At 37.8% G+C, this 22,291-nt stretch overlaps 1 protein-coding gene across 1 annotated transcript in view; it reads right to left on the reverse strand.

Annotated features, from left to right (window-relative positions):
• KCND2 (potassium voltage-gated channel subfamily D member 2) overlaps positions 1 to 22,291 on the reverse strand; it is a 344,344-nt gene that overhangs the window by 20,569 nt on the left and 301,484 nt on the right. Inside the window, exon 2 of the mRNA XM_070947094.1 lies at positions 3,931 to 4,093. Coding sequence (XP_070803195.1) covers positions 3,931 to 4,093 — 163 coding nt within the window. The remainder of the gene's footprint in view (positions 1 to 3,930; positions 4,094 to 22,291) is intronic.

Consider the following 22,291-nt stretch of genomic DNA (forward strand, 5'->3'; position numbering starts at 1 on the left):
TTCCTTCATGCATGACTGGCTTTCTCTCCAGTCTCCAATGCAGTCTTCTTTCTCTCTTCCATAAATATCCATATCCTCAACATTTGAAATGCCTTCAGCATTTCTCTTTTACCTATCTGCAAACAAGTGTGCTTCTTTGTTTTCTTAAACTCCTAGGGAACATCCATAAGGAAGAAAGACAGCTCGTAAGGATGGAAAACTCAGATCAGCAACTCTGAATCTTTCCTTCCACAATATTCCTTATTTACAAGAATTTCTAGTACTAGAAGATGGCTAGATCAACACTCCAATTGGAAGGATACAAGGATTGATGGAATATCTTCAGAAACATGGCAAGCAATAGAAGAAGAATCAATAAAGGTTATAACTAATCTATGTTAGCAAATCTGGGAAATGGTATAATGGTCAAAAGATTGGAAGACCTCAGACTGCATAGTGAGAGAGAGAGAGAGGGAGGGAGAGAGAGTATGTGTATGTGTGTGAGTGTGAGAGAGAGAGATTTACTAGTGTGCTACCTATCACACAATATCCCTAATTTCACATCCCAGTAAAATAATGAATTCATTATCTAATACAGATTAGACCTTCACAAGAAGATGCTGGGTGTTCGAGCTACCTTTAGAAAAATCTGAGGAACATACTGGTGCACGCTGGATAATTGAGAAAGTCCAAGAATAACAACAGGAAGTCAATATGTGTTTCAATTATTATGGAAAAACCTATGGTTGTGTTGTCCTCATCATACTGTGAAATGTATTTAGAAAAATGGGAATCCTCAAATATCTCACTGTCCTCATATAAAATCTAAGCAGGGGTCACGAATCTACTGTCTAGATGGAGCTATTGGTTCCAAGTCAGCAAAGGAATAAGGTGAGACTGTAGACTCTCATTTTATTTATTCAATAATATGCTGACTATATATTCATGGAAACTGGATTAGAAGATGAGTGTGGCTTTAAAGTTGCAAAATCATTAATTATGCAATTTACTGGTGGGAAAAGTAGGCTTTTATGCTTAGACAAGAAAAACCAAATGCACAGGTATAGAATAGGTGGTATGGGGCACAAAATCAGAAATTGTTAGAGGAATCTAGGGAGTTTAACTGGACAACCACTTAAGTATGAGCCAGCAGTGTGCGCCGGCTGCCAAAAAAGCCAATGCAGTCCTAGGCTGCATTAGCAAAAGAATAGTATCAAGAACATGTAGTGTTAGTACTGCTTTATTCTGCACTGATAAGGCCATACTTGGAGTCTGTATCCAGTTTTGGTCACCATGATACAAAAAAAAGATGTTGAGATTCTGGAAAGACTGCAGAGAAAGTGTTGGTTATCACCTTTAAAGTGCTCCATGGCATAGGGCCTAGCTATCTTTGAGACCGCCTGCTGCTACCAACGACCTCCCATCGACCCGTGTGCTCCCACAGAGAGGGCCGCCTCAGGGTGCCATCAGCCAAACAATGTAGGCTGGTGACCCCCAGGGGGAGAGCCTTCTCTGTGGGGGCACCTACCCTCTGGAATCAGTTGCCCCCAGAGATAAGGAGAATCCAAGACCTCAGTGCCTTCCGCCGTGCCCTTAAAACCCACTTTTTCCAGCAAGCTGGGCTGGCTTAAGAAGAAATTTTTAAATTTTTTAAATGTTTTAATTGGTTTGTGATTTTTAAATTTTTGGGCCAAATTTATATATATTTTAATTGTTCTTAATATTTGTAATTTATGTTCTTAATTCTGGCTATGCACCGCCCTGAGTCCTTAGGGAGAAGGGCAGTATATAAATTGAAAAATAAATAAATAAATAATAAATAAATAAAATCATGATTAGGGGACTGGAGGTTGAAACGTACGATGAACAACTATGGGAACTGGTATGTCTAGTCTAACAAAGAGAAGGACTAGGGTTGATATGACAGCAGTCTTCTATTATCTGAGGAGCTGTCACAGAGAAGAGGAGATTGATTTATCCTCCAAAGTACCTGAGGGAAGGACAAGAAGTAATGGGTGGAAGACCATTAAGGAGATCCAATCTAGAACTAAGGAGAAATTTTCTCACAGTGACAACAGTTAATCAGTGGAATGGCTTGCCATATCTTGCTTAATGGATATGTGTTTTTGGAAATGCATAGACTGCATTTTTCTTATCAAATATTGAATGCAATAGGCCAGTGGTTCTTAACCTTTTCTTCACCACACACCCCTTTAAATACTTTTTCTGGCCATGGAACATGGCCATGCACCCCTAAGATTTAACTCAAGATTTAAATCATAACATTTCTTCAAGCTTTCACGGACCCCCTGTGATGACATTGCAGTCCCCAGGGGTCCATGAACCACAGATTGAGAACCACTTTAATAGGCAATATATTTTCATATTCCAGGTTGGTCAAAGAACAACCATAGCAAGATTCAGTGGTTTGGGATTTTAGGGCTTTGGGGTTCTGGGAATTTACCATCTTTGGAGCTTGATGGGTGCTACTATGCCAGTCAGTCTCTGTGCATAATCTGGGGGTCCCTCTGGACCCATGATTCCTGCTTGGAAAGCAGCTACAGTTGTAGCCAGAGAGATTTGCACAGTTTTATGTTATGTGCCAGATAGGCGTGTTCCTGGACTGGGAGGCTCTACTCTCAGTTACACACGCTCTGACCACCTCACAAATGGATTCCTGTAACACACTCTAAAATGGAGTTGCCTTTGAAGAGCATTCAGAACCTTCATATGATGCAATATGCAATGGTAAAGGAAGTTATGTGTACTCCTTGCTTGGCAAACATTTTAACTCTTGTCTGTGAAGAGTACCAGTTGTGAGTTTGTTTCAAAATTAAACTCAAGATGCTGGTAATAATCTATAAAGCCTCACATGGTATAGGACTGCATTATTTGGAAGGCTGCCTCTGCCTAGTCTCCCAGGTCTGAAAGGGTCTAAAGACATACTTGTGTCAATGGACCTGGAGATCTGGATTATGGTTTGGATTGCTGGATTCACTAATTAATCTACAACTTGCCTTTGCCTGCTTTTTATATATTTTTTTGTTTTAAGTTTGGTTTCAATTAGGATTTCCATTTTGTTTTAAGAGTTATTTTTTGCTATTTTCCTGTATTTTGTTTATTTAGTTGTTTTTAATTATATGAACTGCCAAGTGTCACAAATGGGAGATATAAATTGAGATACAAATTGAATGAATTAATAAATGAACAAGGAAATCTCCCTGCCCCTAAAATAAAAAAATACAAATAAAATAAAAAGGGAAGTGAGTAATACATGAAAGCAGTATCTTATAGAAGCAATATATTATTTTAAATAAATCACATTTATATAAAAGTCTGCTTTAATAATAGTATTAATTCATCTTTCCCCCAAGTTTCTAGTTTCTTCTTTTCTATTAAAATATCCCTGCCAGACTTCTCTATTGTACCAAAGCACAGAGTCTGAGAACTGCCGGTCCATTCTGTGGTTTCACTGAATCCTTCATTCAATTTAATATAACACAGAAATTTAATCATTATGAGTCAGATTCTAAATTGCCCTTCTACTAGTATACAGTTCATAGCAAGTAAACCTTCTTACTTTCTTATTTAAGACAAAATGGATAATTAAGCCCCAAATTCATAAAGCCATCTGTACAATCTCTCACACAGATTAAAGACATTCAGCTACTTGCTAGAACAGATTTCTAGAACATTCATCAGAACCAGCTTCTTTCTACCTTCTGTGAAATCCCACTCAGACATTCTGAATCACAACACATGCTGATATCAGAAATATTTTCACGCACAAATTTAGGATGTTTGTTTTAAAATTAATTGCTAAATCAACTAACCAGCCAACCAACTCAATCAGTTAATTCTTTGGGAAGGGAATCTTAAAAGTAGTTTCAGATACATAGTTTGCATAGAGACAACATACATTCCATATCTACAATGTTCAGAAGAGCGCACCTTTTGTGCCCTGCGCTTATCGGCTCGTTGGTTCTGATGATAGATGCGACTGAAGTTGGAGACAATGACAGGAACTGGAAGAGCAATGACTAAGACCCCGCTGAGAGAACAAATGGAACCAAATATCTTCCCAACTATTGTCTTCGGCACCATGTCACCATACCTGGGATAAAAAACAAAAGTCTGCTTAAGCACATAAACTATAATTTGCCCTTTAAGAACTTAACAGTATCATTCCACTATGTGAACAACTCTTTGTATTGTTTTTGAAAGAGGCCCTAATATTGCTAGTTCACACATCAATTTATATGCATCCAGTGTGAGGAAGGGGAGGATATTGAAAAATATGGTGATGACATTTCAGTTATTGAGATCTAGTTGAATTGTTGCATCCAATCCTTGGAGCTGTGCATGTGGTGGATCAGTCCTTTTTCTTTTCAATCTTCTAGAACAGTGGTTCTCAACCTGTGGTCTGTGGATTCTGGGGGTCTGTGAGGTTGTCACAGGGGGTCTGCAAAGGCTTGAAGAAATAATATGATTTAAATCTTGAGTTAAGTCTTGGGGGTCCTTGATCATGGTCCGTGGACCAAAAGTATTTGGGGGGGGGGGGTCCATGGTGAAGAAAATGTTGAGAACCACTGTTCCTCTAAAAATTCTTCTCTTGTCCTATAGAAGCAGAAATATTTTATCTCTACAAAAAGTTACCTTTGAATGCAACTCTTTGAAAATAAGGGATTCCTACAAATAAAAGAAGGCTAATGCACATAAATAGGTAAGGGAAATGTGGTCTCTCTCATTCATTATCTCAAAAAATGGATCATATAGTTGTATTAACTGAAACGAAATTCAAGGAAAACAAACAAAATTCCTTTTCCTTGTAAAAAGTAGTGAAGTGATAGGGGTGCTGTGCATGGTATGATGCCACCAATCGGCTCTGTAACTTTAGAACAGAAATATCTGTTTACAATGGTAAATTAGACTGCTGATAATTAGATAGAGCATCTTCATTCAAAATAATGATAAGTGGATTGGAATAGGCCTGTTCCATTTTCTATTTTGAAAAGTTTTTGTCTGGCTTTTTAAATTCATGAGATGCAATCTGTAAAAAATGTTTGAAGTGATCAAGAGATTTCTTCCATTTATCTTCTCCTCCTCCTCCTCATCATCATCTTGCTTACATCGGTGACTAGCTCTTCATAAATAGGAGATTCCCCTCAATGATTCCTAATATACCTAGGAAGGCTGGAAAAGACCTTCACTTCAAATCCTGGAGAAATGTTTAGTTAACATAAACATTACTGAACTATAGCTAAACCAACAGTATGACTCAGTATAAAACATCACTATAAAATATCTTCATCTAATTCCATTTATTACTGTTGTGTATCACTTGTACAGAATAAAAACAGAACTCAAACAAGCAGATGGGCTTGCAGTAGAGGCAGTAGATCCTCAAGGGTATCCCATGAACATTAAGTTTTGTTGAATTTCAAGGCCACCTTAATTAAATTTGGGGCCCTTCAAAGTAGTACATGTGAAGAATAAAACATGATGTGAAGAATCATCAGCTGCATTCTTCTTCCACCCTTCATTACTGCTCTAGACATACTTTGAATCGTATTATTAGTGCCATCCTTCTTTCCAAAAATCTATTGATGCCCTTGAAGTGTAGCAGCATGTTGCCTAATTGACTAAAATTTATTTCATGACAATAATAATTTATGTCATTGCAATAACAATTCAGGATAATACAACATGTCAGTTCTATATTCTAATTAAGATAAATTTCTGTACAGATCCCAAATAAAGGCAGTTATTCCAATCTAATAAGGGAGAAACCCATATGAAAATAGCCTTTGTATAGCAGGAGGAAGACCTATTCCACTGCTGATATAATGGCCACTGAGGAAAAGTGTCTTTTGATGTGAATAGGTATATCATAACTGAAGAATAAACTTATGCCTTGCTTTAGTTAGTGCTAAGATAACGACATTTTTGTTTTCTTGTTCAGTCTGAAGAATAACAACTACATTGTTAGTACAGGTGTCAAGCCCCAAACCAAGACAGAGACATGAAAATTATTCCAACCCAGAGTTCTTTATTGTTCTATATTAATGGACAATGTCTATCCAGACCGAGGACTCTACTACCTCCATCTACAATTACTCTGCATGTAAAGGGAGGAGCTGTCTTCACCTTCTTCCTCTCACACGTAATATCTGAGCAGCGTTGTCTCTTACTCCTCTGGAAGGCAGCCTCTGGGGATCCACCTCCTCACAAGTCACTACATTCTTTCAGAACACTGAAAGTGCATATACACATAATTTTGTTTCTATTCAGGCACAGCTCTTTTCACAGAAGGTAAACTTCATTTTCAATGAGCACAAAAAGGAATATTCTTAGAAGCTTCTGATTTAAAAAGTCAAAGTGGCAACTGCAGCTGCCTGATTGGAACCCATGCCTTTTTATGTGTGTGTCACACACTGGTCACGTGTAAAAAAATAACATTTTTTTCTTTATTTTGAAAGTTAAATATGTCTGTCATAAATGCCACAAACACACATTTAAATCTCTGCTGAATAAGTGTTAAGAATGAATTTGGAAAGTCATAAAGCTAAAGCAGGGAACTAACATATTGCAGTAATCAGGAATTCCACCAGAGGACATAAAGTACCATTAGAAGATAACTGAAACAGGGAAATCAATATTTCATAATTCATACCACATGACACAAATGTACTCATACTTAAAAAATACCTTTCATTCTAATTCAATTACATTTTCTCCACGAAAGCTATAGGCATGTCAAAGAAAAAAAAAAGATGATTCAATAATTTTTCTTTTTTATCACATATAAAAAAGGGATTACGGAGATTGGAAAAATAAAATAAATAGGCGGCCATTTAACCTGACAGTACTCCTTTTGAAAAACAAGGTCATTTCTTATTAATGCATAAAAAAGATGAAAAACTGTAGGTAGTTATAATCAAGTCCCTGATAAATAAATGAGAAGGGAAAATATCAGATAGTGGAAAAAAATGAAAAGGGAGCAGAACAAGCAACTAATCTGAATTACTTCTATGAAAATAAAGCACTTACTGTTTGGAGAATTCACAAAGATATCTCGGGGCTTGGGAACTATAGCCAATTCTGATATGTCTTGTTATAATTTAAACAACAAAATGAATTGGACTTGGGCTGTTGGCAAGAGAGGAGCAAAAAAGTCAAATGTTTGTCACGACTATGTGACTGAAGTCATGTCCCTTTTTATATGTGTAACATTTGCAACTGCAATTTTGATGACATTGGTTCCAGATGTCTTTGATACCATTTAACTTTTTTTGTGCAAATGCTCTTGTATCTTCTTTTTTCACACTTTGTTTATGTAAGCTTGCCCTAATACAGTTCAAATTCCCCAAGGGTATGAAAGCTTTCCATAAAACTTTCAAAAAGTGTACTGTTTTGGCTCAACTTTATCCAAAGAACTGTTTGCAAGCTTTTGCCAGGAAGCATGATGGAGAATATATTTGACTATGCTGATATTGCCTGGAGGAGTTAGTTGCGAAGTCGTGTCCAACAACAACAACAACAACATGCAGATATTTGCTTATGAATGCACCATGGATAATTTTTGTGGACAGCAATTGGCACTTTGTGCATAGTACTTCATTTCCATAGAACTAAAATTACATTACAGTAGTAAAACTACATAACAAAGGTAGAACCAAAAACAAGTATATGTTGATAAAAGGAAATAATTGCAAGAAGTTTTTGGTGGTCATCTATGTACATACAAAAAAACTGGTATTGAAAATAAATTCATTTTAACAATCCTATCCTGCAGTTTTTGCAGATATAATAGGGTAGTAAGCTTCTCAAGAGACAGAAACAGATATGAATACAAGCCTGCAAGCTCGATACAGTCCCTGTACACATTACACAAGAGATGATTTTGTGTCGTGTATACTGAAATATATTCAACATCTCCTTCTATTCGAGGAGATTTGGCCTGATAAATTAAGGCAGAATTTGCCAACTTGTGGGTGAGAAAAAAGAAAGCTAACACCATATTTCAGAGTCTCAGATTAATACTTAGCCTTTCTAGAAAAAAGGAACTCCAGAAAAGATGAAGCAGATCTATCTGATATTAATTTAGAAAGAATAGGTAACAAGTTAAGAAGGGAAATTGAGTTAGATTATTGGTACTTATTTTTCTATCCTGTCCTGTCCTGTCCCTCCCTCCCTCCCCCCCTCTCCAAGTACAGCAATTGGGTGTCCTTCAGTTTTTTATGCATATTTTAGATTGCACATGAGAAAAGTATTTCTCCTTAGACTTTTTTGAGATTTGGAACAGCAATTTTGAAATCCCCCCTCAATCTTTTTATAATGATTTTTATTTATTTTTAGCAACCATCAACATTTTATGGTTAGTCTCGAATGCTATATTTTCTTTTGTAATTCTCATGTTAAAACTATTGTTTTCAGTTGAACTGCTCTGTAATTTCCCCTTCAATAGCTTGAATATACAAACATTTGCTATTGTTTATCTATTGTGTGATTAGATAATACAGAATAGCAGAATTGGAAAGAATCTTGGAGGTCTTCTAATCAAGCCTGCTGCTTGAGCTGGACACCGTATACTATTTCAGGCAAATGGCTGTCCAATCTCTTCTTGAATAGCTCTAGAGATGGAGCAGTGCACCCACAACTTCTGGAGGCAAACCATTTCAATGATTAATTGTTCTTACTGATAGAAAATTTCTCTTTAATTCTCAGTTGGATTTCTCTTTGATAAGCTTCCGTCTGTTACAAAAAAGATTGATCTTTCTTTTAAAGAAGGATTGACATCTTTGCCAGATGTTCTGATGCTGTTTAACAAAATACAGGCTACATGAATCTTTTAAAATGTTTTTTTAATGACACATAAGGCAACACTGATTGTCAAAGTCCTACTTCCCTCAACCCTCAGGATTAAGGGGACACCAAGTGGGTGCTCAGAGGGGATAGAGCTTAAGTTTAGTGGATAAGGCACTGAGCTAGAAAGCAAGAGACTCTGTGTTCAAATCCTGCAATTGTCCATGAAGCCAACTGGGTCACCAGGGGTCAGTCATTCTCTTTTAGCCCAACTCAGCTCACATGGTTGTTGCTGTGGGAAAAGTAGGAGGATGAAGGTATGCTGGATATGTTCATTGCCTTGAGTAATTTGTAAAAATAATAAAGGCAGCATATAAATAGATAGATAGACAGACAGACAGACAGCAGAAACTATTAAGTTACTACATCAAAAGGGGAAGTGGGAGCAGGATCTAAAAACCCTAGAGGAGGTTTAAGTTCACCAGTCTTTTATATTATAGCATCAGGCAGTTCTATTATAATAAAGAAGTCTGATCTTTGAATTATAATTATTATCCTTCATTTTTGAAAATATAACATTTGTAAAATGTATACCACAAATTTTAATCAGCAGGTTTTAAATTAATCAGCAGGTTATAAAATTTGCTGAATTTTATAACTCCAAAAACCAGGATTCTGAAAACAGAGTTTAATTATAATGATATTGTCTGGTTGTATGTTAGATTGAAAAGAAACCAAAACAGCCAAAAGAGTGAGAAATTTTGAAGTTGTGTGTTATTCTAAGACAATTTAACCTTTGAGTTTTCTTGGATTTTTTTGCTCCATTATTAAGAACCAGTATACGCTATTTCAATTTAATACAGAAATGTTTTAATGTAAAAATCCTTTCTTCAAAAATGAATAAAATATCCCACCAATTTATTCACTGCTAGTCAAACAATTAATCCATAAAATTGAGCAAGCTTCACTGCATATTAAGAACAAAAATGAAAAGCCAAAGCAAACAACTGACTGAATGCTCCCCCACGACCCTTGCTGAGCAGCTTAAAAAAAAGACCATTAGTGAAGGATTGGAATGGTTGACACAGTGGAACAAGCAATCCCAAACATGAAATAATATTACAGAGCTGTCAAATTAGATTTGACAACTGCAAAATAGACTGCTTATCTAAGAAGTGTGGGGCAAATTGTTAGGGAGCAGTTCTCAATAATTCCCAAACTGCTTGCTAATTCATTATTCATTTCAGCAATGAACCTCACAATGGATAGTTTAAAATGCCACCAGTTAATATTAAATGGGGAGTTTTTAGAAGAATCACAGATGTGCACATATGTTTCAACAGTGAAGCTTTCAGATTTGAACTAGTTGTACTTTCCATTTCAAAACAAGCCAGCATTGCTCTTGTGCATATGAAACTTGATGAAAACATATACATAGGGAGTTCTTATGAATTTATTTTTCTATTGAAAATAAGGGTGCCAGAGTTTTGCTTTTTTAAACTCATTTGACGTTTTCTGTTATTTATGTAACTTATGGAAGGTCTTGCTTTCTTGCTCAATAAAAAAGATAGAAAATTTATTTTTCTCCCAGGAAACAAGTAGATCATATCACACTGAAATACTGTAGATACTATACAGCTACAGTTATAACAAAAACATTTTATGAGTTGGCAACAAAACTCTGTCAAATGCATGGTAAATCCTTAAAGAGTAATTAAAAATACAATAACATACATCTGAAATAAATGCCACTGAACTTAATGGAACTTCTTCATAGTAGGTATTTTGCTCTTAATAGCAACAACTATAGAATCCTGACTATATGTCCAGGCAGAGAAGGGGCAAATTCTGACAGCAATCCAGCTTGCACTATGAGTCTTGCACAGGCAAAGCTTGAGTCCTGCCAGACCACACTCTAAGCATTCATATTTGTTCTGCTTAGACAAGTAAACAGGTATTTTGACCAGGCCAAGGAAACTGTGACAGTGATTACACTCCCGGATGCAACATGGATAGGTTCTCCCTACCAAACTGTGCCCTCTTCAAACTGGTCTTGATTTCTAGAAGAGACACATAGTTTGAGATTCCTGTGGCTGGAGACTCCAGGAATTGAAGGTCTTAACTTAAATCAAGTTTGAAAAAAATGCCTAGATTAGTCTTGTCTTCTGCTTATTTGATTCCTCAATAAATTTTGCAACAAGATACTCAGCTAAATAAGATTCAATGGCTATAAGTCAGGTATGATGGCACTTTGAAAACAAAATATATAGTTGCACATATCTTGAACATAGAACATAGCATAATAACAGCTCTGGAAGGGACCTTAGAGTCCTTGTAGTCCAATCCGCTGCTCAAGCAAGAGACCCTCTAACATTTCAGACAAATGGTTCTCCGGTCTCTTTTTGAAAGCCTAGTTTGGGCAAGTAAGTAAATATCTTATTACATTACTAATAACTTATAATGAGTTTCTTTTTCTTTTTGCATCTGTTACAATGTTAGTATTAGTGCAATGCAATGGGTAATGCTTTGGATGATTGTAAGACTTCCTTGCCTATTTTTGTGATTAGGAAAAATTATAGTCTAGGAAGCCTTTTTTTTCCCCATGTCAAATAAATTATTTCCCAGATTTTTGGGTCATTGTTTCAGTGGCCATATCAATTGTCTGTTGTGATAATCTCTGCAATAATTCATAAATACTATGGCAATGAACATGAGAAAAAGGTCTGACTGGTTCATTATTGATAGACCCATAACACTTGTATAAAACCTAACAATCTTCTGAATTGTGTTTCTCCCGAGGCTTTTGCTGCTGTGCAGTAATCATGTGGGACTAGTTTACTTCTATTCTGCACAGATCGAAGAGAAATAAGTCAAGAAACAGCTGACACAACTGATCAGAGAAGGCTCTGTATCATCTCGCCTTCCTTCATTATCTCTTTAATGGAAAAACTTCCAAGTGGCTTGCTTATAGAAATTGTTCATTGTGTGTACACACCACTAATCTTAAAAAATGTTGTGGGACAACATTAGATTGGTTGACTCTATGGGGACTCTTTGGGGAGTCAGAAAAGAAGCATCAATATGATTAGGAAGTGCTTTAGGACCTTTTGGCCATAAATAAAATTGAATTGAATTGATTAGGAAGAACGGATTATGTTTCCCCATGGCATCTTGCAAAATCAGACATTATGGTGAAGGCTATAGCTTCAGCTCAGAACAGAATGTTGCAAGATGCGTTGAAGGTACTTGGTTTTGATATAGGATATTAAATTGGGAGCTTGTATAGTTTATAACCACAGTGATTTTTCACTGTTCAGTTAAAATGCAGAATCCATATTTCTTTGTTTTTTGTGGCTGATATGTCTGTTGGCAAATGTAAAGACAGTTGGTGGTGGAATCCCAGGCAAGATCAAAAACTGATGGAATGAATTGTTTTACAAGCATGAGGTGAGTTGGCTGTTTAAAAAGTTTCTAGACTTTTGGAACCTGACAGTTTGTTGGAGCTGACACTCTGTGCTCCCCTTCACCTTTTAAGCAGCATACAGCTCCACCCCAGTGCAATCACTCAACAGGAGTGTGGCAGCCTATCTCCTCATAGGGCCACCAACTGTGGGATAGAATCCTCCCTGGGGCTGTTCTCCTGAAACTCAGCACTTGGGAAGAAATAATACAAGCCATGATCCCTCACCAGTTAGCAGATCCACAAGCCCCTCAGGGGATAGTTCACATGAAGCCATCTCCTGATGTTGGCAGGCAGTTCAGGTTGCTGTCGTCAAAGATAGGTCTACCAGAAGAACTGTTCTCTATTCACATATCAAGATGGATTCGTTTGGAAGGGTACCAAACTATATGTACCCCCGTCAGTATGATTAGAGGTTTTACACTGGTGCCATGATGTCTGATCAGGGGGCCATTTTGATTTTGTAAAAATGTTGCACCTAATTAACCATCAATTTTGGTGGCCTGCCATGAAGCAGGATATTGAAAATTATATAGGGAGCTGTACTATCTGTGCTACCAAGAAGAGCTGACCTGGCAAGCCTGTTGGATTGTTACAATCGGTAGCTAACCCCACACAACTATGGAAACAGGTCGTGATGGACTTCATTGTGGGATTACCGGACAGTCAGGGTCACAATGTAATATCGACTGTCATAGATCTATTTTCAAAGCAGGCTCATTTTGTAGCCTGCTCCAGTCTCCCTTCCACTAGAAAGTTAGCTAGGTTATTCATTGTCCATATATATCAACTGCACAGTATACCAAAAAGGGTTATATCAGATTGAGGTATTCAATTTACTGCCTGCTTTTGGAAGAACTTCTTAACCAGAGTTGGGTCAACGCAAGGGTTGAGTTCGGCTTTCCACCTGGCAACCAATGGGTCTGCAAAATGGACGAATGCCATGATTGCAAGATATTTGCACTGTTACGTAAGACATAGACAGGATGATTGGGCCAACCTCCTTCCATATGCTGAAGTCGCCTATAACAATGCCATACATAGTAGTACAGGGTTTACTCCCTTCTGGGTGGCTATGGGTAGGGAGTTTGTTCTGATACCTGAATGTCCCCAGGTAGATCCTACAGATGTAGGAGTTCAAAAGTGAATGGAGCAAACCCAGAGTGTCTGGCCGATTGTACAGGAAGCGTTCCAATGGTCCGCTAGAAAATATAAGCAGCAAGCAGATAGGAAATGACAACCTTACCCACCCTTGCAAGTTGGTCAGAGGGTCTACCTACCTATCAACCAAATACTTGAATTTAGGCCTTTCCAGTAAGAAACTGAGACCCAAGTATATTGCCTCATTTACCATTGAACAGATTATAAATCCAGTAACTGTCAGGCTACGGCTATCCCGTTTATTAGGGAAAACCCATCCTGTTTTTCCGTGTAGCCTGTGGAGACCAGTAAAATCAGCTCAGATCAGAGGGGTCCCAGATGTACCACAGCCTTCCGTTGATGGTGGCCTACAATATGAGGTAGTAGAAATATTAGACATCAGACTGCATAGGGGGATCCTACAATACCTCATTTTGTGGAAAGGGATCTCTGGTCCGAGGTTTCATGGGTTTGGGAGGGTGATGTAACTGCCCCAAGACTTGTTGCCAAGTACTACCATTGGTACCCAGACAAGCTGGGGCCTCTATCATCTTAAATCACTAACTATTGCTCCTATGTTTTAGACACCATCTCTGTGGTAAAGGGGCTGCATGTCAGCCCCAGTCCTGCGATTGTACTTGGGGCCACCATTCATGTGGGGATCTCTGTTCCTCTGCTGTATGCTTTCACAGATGACCCTTCCTGTATGCCTGCTCTGCTGGGTCATCAGCCCTGAGGCATGCCTCTCATTTCAACTTCCCAGCCACATGCTAGATGACCTAAGGATCATGCACTGAAGCAGTTTATCACCACCTATCACTTTAAGGAAAGACGGAGCAGCACAGAACAACTGAAGTGGCTTGTGATGGATTGGGGAGGGAAAGGGAGGATACAGGTTAATTGGATAATTGAGTGATTGAACTGGGGTGGAGCCGTATGCTGCTTAAAAGGTGATGGGGAGCACAGAGTGTCAGCTTCAACAAAGATTCCTTTCTGTAATACTTTAAGGTGGTCAGTTAGTACTGATATCAGGATAAACAAACTTGGTTACTGCTTTTGTGAGCTGAGTTTTCTTTTTCTAGACTTTTGGAACCTGACACTCTGTTTATCAGTTCAGATGTGAAACACATAAACAATATTTATTTTCTTGTTTCACCTCTTTAATCCATACCAGGCTTTATATGCTTCTCTGTTCTTGATACAGTATATTAGAAGAGAATTACAAGGCGAAACAACCCTCATGATTTTATAAAGTAAAGTCTTACACTTAGGCAAGAAAAACCAAAAGTATACATATGGACTGGATGAAACCAGGCTTAATAGCAATAACTGTGAGAGACATCTTGAAGTCTTAGTGGACAACCAATTAAATATGAGCCACCAGTGCAGCGGCAGCCAAAAAAGCCAATGCAATCCTAAATTGCATTAACAGAGGAATTCAATTAAGATCATGTGAGGTACTAATACCACTCTATAAAACCTTAGTAAGACCACACCTAGAGTATTGCATCCAGTTTTGGTCACCACGCTATAAAAAAGATGTTGAGAGAGACTCTAGAAAGAGTGCAGAGAAGAGCAACCAGGATGATTAGGGGACTGGAGGCTAATTTGATGAATGGTTGCAGGAACTGGCCAAAGCTAGTCTAGTGAAGAGAAGGACCAGGGCATGATAGCAGTGTTCCAATATTTGAGGGGTTGCCACAGAGAGGAGGGGATCAAGCTATTTTCCAAAGCACCTGAAAGCTAGACAAGGAATAATGGATGGAAACTGAACAAGGAGAGATTCAGGTTGCGGGCCTGACCTCACACCAACCTCCTCGTCGTCGGGATCAGCCACGATCCGCGCAGGCTGCTGGTGGGCCACAACACTTTCTAGAGTTTCAACATCTTTTTTATTATGTGGTAACCAAAACTGGATGCAATATTCTAGGTGTGGCCTTACTAAAGCTTTATAGAGCAGTACTAGTACTTAATTAAGATCATGTGAGGTACTAATACCACTCTATAAAACCTTAGTAAGACCACACCTAGAGTATTGCATCCAGTTTTGGTCACCACGCTATAAAAAAGATGTTGAGAGAGACTCTAGAAAGAGTGCAGAGAAGAGCAACCAGGATGATTAGGGGACTGGAGGCTAATTTGATGAATGGTTGCAGGAACTGGCCAAAGCTAGTCTAGTGAAGAGAAGGACCAGGGCATGATAGCAGTGTTCCAATATTTGAGGGGTTGCCACAGAGAGGAGGGGATCAAGCTATTTTCCAAAGCACCTGAAAGCTAGACAAGGAATAATGGATGGAAACTGAACAAGGAGAGATTCAACCTGGAAATAAGGAGAAATTTCCTGACAGTGAGGACAATCAACCAATGGAACACCTTGCCTCCAGAAGTTGTGGGAGATTCATCACTGGAAGCTTTCAAGAAGAGACTGGACTGCCATCTGTCAAAAATGGCTTGGGCAGGGGGTTGGACTAGATGACCTACAAGGTCCCTTCCAACTCTGTTAATCTGTATCTGTATCTAACCTTGGTTCAAACCAACAAAAAAACACCCCTCCATTCTTGCCAAATAGTTGTTAAATGACAAAGTATGTCATTGCAATGATTCAGCTCATTGTATAATCATGTCATGGTATCAATGATGCAATTTGATGCAAACCATATCCATTTAATGTGGGTGGCTTATTCTGTATTTTTGCAGTGCCATGTCTAGGAAGTAGTAACATGCCCCCTTTTTTTGGTGGTATATCTACATGGAAATTTTGTATGTTACACCCAAAGTCCACTAAATGATGGACTAAATGATGGACAATAAACCTTGATTTATTGATCTCATAAACCAATAAATCAAGGTTTATGAGAAAAATATATTTAAAGGTGAAATAATAAAACATTCATGACTCTACCAAGCATGAAACTTTCCAATTACACAAACAGAAGAGAAGATATAATCACATCAGATTCATACTGTCACCAGTGTATAATGCTGTACTGTACTCGATTAGATTCAACCCATCAGTCCTACTGTCAATACATGCAATTTATAGACATATAGTTTACTTATATTTTTACTTACTGATAGATTACTTACTTATAGGTGAATAATCTATTTTCATTTTCTGGGGAGACATTTTACTAATATTCAGGAAAATAAACTGAAAGCTTTCAAGAAGAGAATGGACTGTCATCTGTCAGAAATGGTGTAAGGTCTCCTCCTTGGGTGGGTGGTTGGACTAGATGACCTACAAGGTCCCTTCCAACTCTGCCAATCTGTTAAATCTCTCATTGATCAGTTTCCATCCATTAGAAAATGGGTTGTCCCCCTCTTTTCTATGACAGCCCCTAAATATTGGAATACTGCTATCATGTCACCCCTGGTCCTTCTCTTCACTAGACTAGACATGCCCAGTTCTTATAACTATTATTCATATGTTTTAGCCTCCAGGCCCCTAATCATCTTTGTTGCTCTTCTCTGCACTCTTTCTGTTCTGCCCCAGCTCCAGATTCCCAAGGATTGTGACACACACCAACAGTCCTTATCAAAGTTATAACGTGCGAAGAATAAACAAAGTCAGGCAAAAGTTGGCAACCAGCCCAGAAATAAGATACGATAAGACACTCACTCTCCAAAATGCTCTGTAATAATTACATGCTGTTTCCAGCAAGAAATTACTAACTGTGTGCGACTTAAATAGGCTAAGGGAGTGGCCAATTATCATCAAACCTTACTCTCGAGGAGACCCCCTCCTCCTGAGTAGCCACTCCTGCCTTTTGGCAGCCCTGTGTGCTCAAGCATTGAGGAGAGGCTCCTCCACTTCGCGCTCTCTACTTGAAGGAGCCTCTGAAGGATCTGAAGGCCCTGGCTGAGTCTCTGCCTCTGGCATCACATCCTCTTCAGCCTCCTTGCTGTTCGACGCGAGTGCCAGCTGCGCAGGTTGCGGGCCTGACCTCACACCAACCTCCTCGTCGTCGGGATCAGCCACGATCCGCGCAGGCTGCTGGTGGGCCACAACACTTTCTAGAGTTTCAACATCTTTTTTATTATGTGGTAACCAAAACTGGATGCAATATTCTAGGTGTGGCCTTACTAAAGCTTTATAGAGCAGTACTAGTACTTAATGTGATCTTGATTCAATCCCTCTGTTAATGCAACTAAGAATTGAATTGGCTTTTTTGGTTGCTGCCACACACTGCTGGATCATATTTAATTGATTGTCCACTAGGACTCCAAGATCCCTCTCAGAGTTACTGCTATTAAACCAGGTTTCACCTAATCTGTATGGGTACTTTTGGTTTTTTCTGCCTAAATGTAAAACTTTTTTTCTATGTTGAATTTCATTTTATTAGATAGGGCCCAATGTTCAAGTCTGTTTCTTTCATTTGAAAATGCAGACTTAAATCAAGCTAACAGCTGCAAACAAATCCATTGTCCAATTTTACAGATTTCTATTAAAGTTGAGGTAATGTTTCCAGATATATAATCTCTGCTCCAGGCATGAGAAGGAACTCACATAATGGGTTGCTGCAAAAGAGATTGAGCCTGGTCGATTTCTGGTGAAGTTCTGCCAGTCATGGAGTATTGAAAGTAAATAAATAGTTCAGAGGAACTAATTTTGAATTTATTATAATTGTGGATTTAAAGCACAAAGAACTATATTCAAAGATTGAAATTTGGGTCAGTCACCGGGACCAGAGATTTATTCTTCCAAGCATTTGGATTCATGCTGGAGCCCATCTTCAAAAACTCACTTGGGCAAGAAAAAAACTCAGAAGAATTGCCTCTATATTTAATCCATATTTTAAACAGTTATCTTTCTGGTCAACAGATATCATATTATTATTTGTTAAATTTATTTGCAGCCCATCTCATGTTGGGCTACTCTCCGGGCATCTTACAACGGTAAAATGGAAACAGTAAAAGAGTGGTTGTTAAGTGAGTTGCACCTGATTTTATGAACTATTCTGTCATGGTTGTTAAATGAATTACTGCAGATGCTAAGTGAGTCATGTGGTTGTTAAGTAAATTCAGCTTGATTTTGCTTGTTGGAAGCCAGCTGGGATGGCAATCACGTGAGCCTGGGATGCTGCAACCTCTAACTATTTGTTGATTGCCAAGCAACTGAATTTTGATCATGCAACTGTAGAGGGGCTGCAATAGTCATAAGTGTATTGACCGGTGAACTCAGGGCTGTTGTAACTTTAGTCTTTAAATTAATGGTTGTAAGTCAAGGACTATGTGTATTCAGATGGGTGTTTTTCCCTTTTGGAGGAATTTACTTTTCCCCCTCTGTTTTCCTTTCAACCAATGAAGCCCTTGATCTTCCCTGCCCCCTCTGATTCTAGATAAATGTGCTGCTTGCAAAGACCGTGAAGGTACTCAAGAAAAGAAAAAAACCATCCTTGCCATTTTTAAAATGGACAGATTATCTTTGATCTTAGTAGCTGCACTGGGGCCAATAAGTAAATAAATAAGTTGGACTGACCTCCTGAAAAAAATGCTTCCCATACTGTATTTCTTTCTCTTACAAAGATCTTGGCAGGGCAGGAATCCGTCTATAAAAGCAGTGGTAGATCTAGCTAACGCTACTCATTTGTATCACATGGAGTTGAAGCGAGTTGAATGCTTTGTTTATTAAGTTAAGTGCAGCTCAAGACTGTTGATTTCATAGCTTTATGTTCTTCATTACAGCTCACCTTTGGGGAAACAAGGTGGGATGGATATAAAAGCAAAAATGCCATTGACTGCTCAATTGCTTTCAGTGAGTTGGACTTTAGATTAACAATGTCACCTGATCTCATTTGGAACTTGATCTTTAGGCTACTTATTTTATGAAATCCATTTCCTAAGAGACCTGAAAAGTGCACTGAGAGGTTCTACCTCAGGGTACCAAGCACAATTATTTTTCTCTTTCTTCAAATTTGTGTCTCAATTGAACCGTTGTCCCTAAGGTGGTAAGTTCAATTTCTAATTATTGGGAGCCTTAGTCATCCAATTCTTCATTTTTCATAAGTGTTGTAATGTCACCAAATATAAATTTGCTCACCCAGGCATTTTCAGTGTTATTGCTCCTCCAAGATTATTGTGCTGCTTAAAAATAATCATTTAAAATATGTTTTTTTCCCTTTTTCCTTCCTTCCTTATTTTAGGAAGGTGGATTTATTATTGACTGTTTTAATTAATTGTTTGCTACCAAATAAGATTGGATTCTTTTTGTATACAGCTGTGACCTTTCTCAAAAATAATAAAATTGGTAAACCATAAAATATATAATAACATACCCTTTCCCCACGATCTTAGCAACACTAAGTTTTGACCTGTCTTTCAACTGTTTGAGACATTCTTTACGTCTTTCAATATTTTCTTCTTTTTGTACATTAAAGAGAGAACATTATTTTGAATTTGAACAGATGTCCTCTTACTTTGGTTTTTGATATGATAATCAATGACATTGCTACTCTCACAATATCCCTCATGGTCTTACTTAATAGAGATAACAACATTTAATTAACATTTGATCATTAACACAGATATTTTACCAGGAACTCTTATAGCATCATGGACTTCTTTCTTTTTCCTACTTATTACAAAAGGGGCACAAAGAAATACAAAAGAGATTGCTTAATATACTTCCTCTGGGGATCCTGGATACATTTAAATTACAGCTTTAAATTAGTTTTCATAGGCATTACCTTCTCAAGGAATTGTCTGAGTAGGAAGACAAATATAGCAAAAGAAAAGACAAGTGCAGCCTATAAGAAGGAGTGCACAATTTATTCATAGTACTTTGAATCTACCTTTATCACTGAAATGAGTGGTATATGAACCTGCCAAGCTGTCAGCCTTGGCCCTCCCTCCCTCAAGTTAGATATGTGGGATTGTAGACGGCATGTACAGTTCAATTGTATGCATTTTTATTCTAAGTCAATACATCTTATTCTAAGCAGGAGGTCTAGAATTACAGTCTCAGTCACTATCAATCTTCAAAAGATGAATTAGATGCAGCTGAGTAACAGGCAAAATCATCAGCCTAAATACGTGTTAGGAAAGGGACGACAAACAGAGAGGCAACATTATATGCTAGTATGTTCATCTTTTATTTTAGAAGTACGAAATGTATGCCGAGATTCTTATATTTTTATTGCTTTGGTCTTCTTCTAAAAGAGAGAGCACTATCATTATTTTAAGCGGGGGTGGGGGGGGGATGGAAACTGTATTGGTGAGACAACAAACTCCAGAAGCTGAATATATTACTTCATCATATAATTATAAGTCAGATGGGTTGAAAAGAACTTTAGATACTGTAGTTAAGGCCCCTACCCAATCTACTACTACAGAACAGCATCCCTGAGAAATGCCCATCAAGGTTCTGTTTAAACATCTCCAGTGAAGAAAAGTCCAGTCTTCTGCAGCAGTCTTTTTCATCGTAGAATAGCTCTAATCAAAATCTTCTTTCTTGTAATTTAAACCCATTATTTCTTATCTTGTTTACTCAATACTGAAGAAATCTAACATGTCTTTTAGCCCTTCAGATCTAACAGACTTAAGACTGCGAACATCTTTTCCTGCAGTCTGCCCACCCTCCAAAAATAATATAAACAATGTCTCCTACTATCACCTGTAAGGTTTTTTCTTCTTGGCTTCTTATTACCTTGATTCTTATCTTTTAGACATTCCAGTTTGATAATACTCTTCCTAAAATGAGACCAGAACTAGATGCAATATTCAAGAGATATGTTTGGTGATGAACAGAACAGAGAGAGAACAATTCCATCTCTTGATCTTGACTTTATTCTATATTGTTAAGGTAGATGATTTGAGTTTTTATAGCTGTATCATCAACATCAAAGCTGATACCAGCCAGAGCATAAAATAACTTAAAGAAGCAGTGCCAGATCAGAAGATGTGGAGAGACCTGGCCAAGAATTGTCATGTCAGACATGGATAACATCAGCAGCAGCTTCATCACACTATTGGCTCATATTCAGCTTGTGATTTATCAAGATGCTTAGATCCTTTCTATGTTCACTGCTTTCTATTTATGGTCTCTCCCATATTGTACTCATGCATTTGACTTTTCCTACCCAAATGAAGATCTTCAGTTTTTCCAATGAAAATAATCTTGGTTTGACCCATTCTTCCAGCCCGTCAGTATCTTCTTGAATCTTGATACTGTCCTCTAACATGTTTCCCACAATCTGTTTCTATGTGTTATCTACGTATTTGATAGTCCTCTTTTCTGGCCACTTGAGCAATGAGTCCAACCCACATTTACCTTTCCCCACCCACCCCATTACCAACATAGTGAAAATAGTCCATTTTATTGTACTTAGTTTCTCTTGTTCATCTAAGTTCCATTTATATACTTTAGGTTTTCTGAGTTTTTTGTTGCCATGAAGGTATTATCTAATTTCTGGTAAGCTTCCTTGGGAATTATGCCCATCTTGCATTTCCTATATATCTTCTTCTAATGCTTAGCTCAGTTAAAAAATTCCCATGAAACCACAATGGTGTTCTATGTTGCCCCTTTTCATTTTTTTTTCATGAGAAAGGTTTGCAACTGAACTTCCATACTGCATTTATGATAAGTTCCCAACCAAACTACATTCATTTTGACCAGAGGTACTTTGTCACCTATTACATCTTTTAGCTTGCTGAAATTGGTTGCCCTGAAATCTGGTATGCATATACAATTATACTCCAATTTTAATTTCTATAGTATCTTACACTCCAAGATTTTCTACTTACTTCTTCCCAAGGTTCTTGCTGCTTTTTACCTGTTCAATTGTCTCTGGTCTATGACTGTAATAAACTGAATTGAATTGACCTGTTCAATTTCTTCTTCTCTACTGGTTAGGATCAGATTTGAGAAAAAATTCCCTTGTCTTTTTTTAAATGAAACAAAGAACACCA

Source organism: Pituophis catenifer, unplaced genomic scaffold, assembly GCF_029215685.1.
Source record: "Pituophis catenifer annectens isolate HBS135680 unplaced genomic scaffold, rPitCat1.0.hap2 SCAF_7, whole genome shotgun sequence".
NCBI classification, from domain to species: domain Eukaryota; kingdom Metazoa; phylum Chordata; class Lepidosauria; order Squamata; family Colubridae; genus Pituophis; species Pituophis catenifer.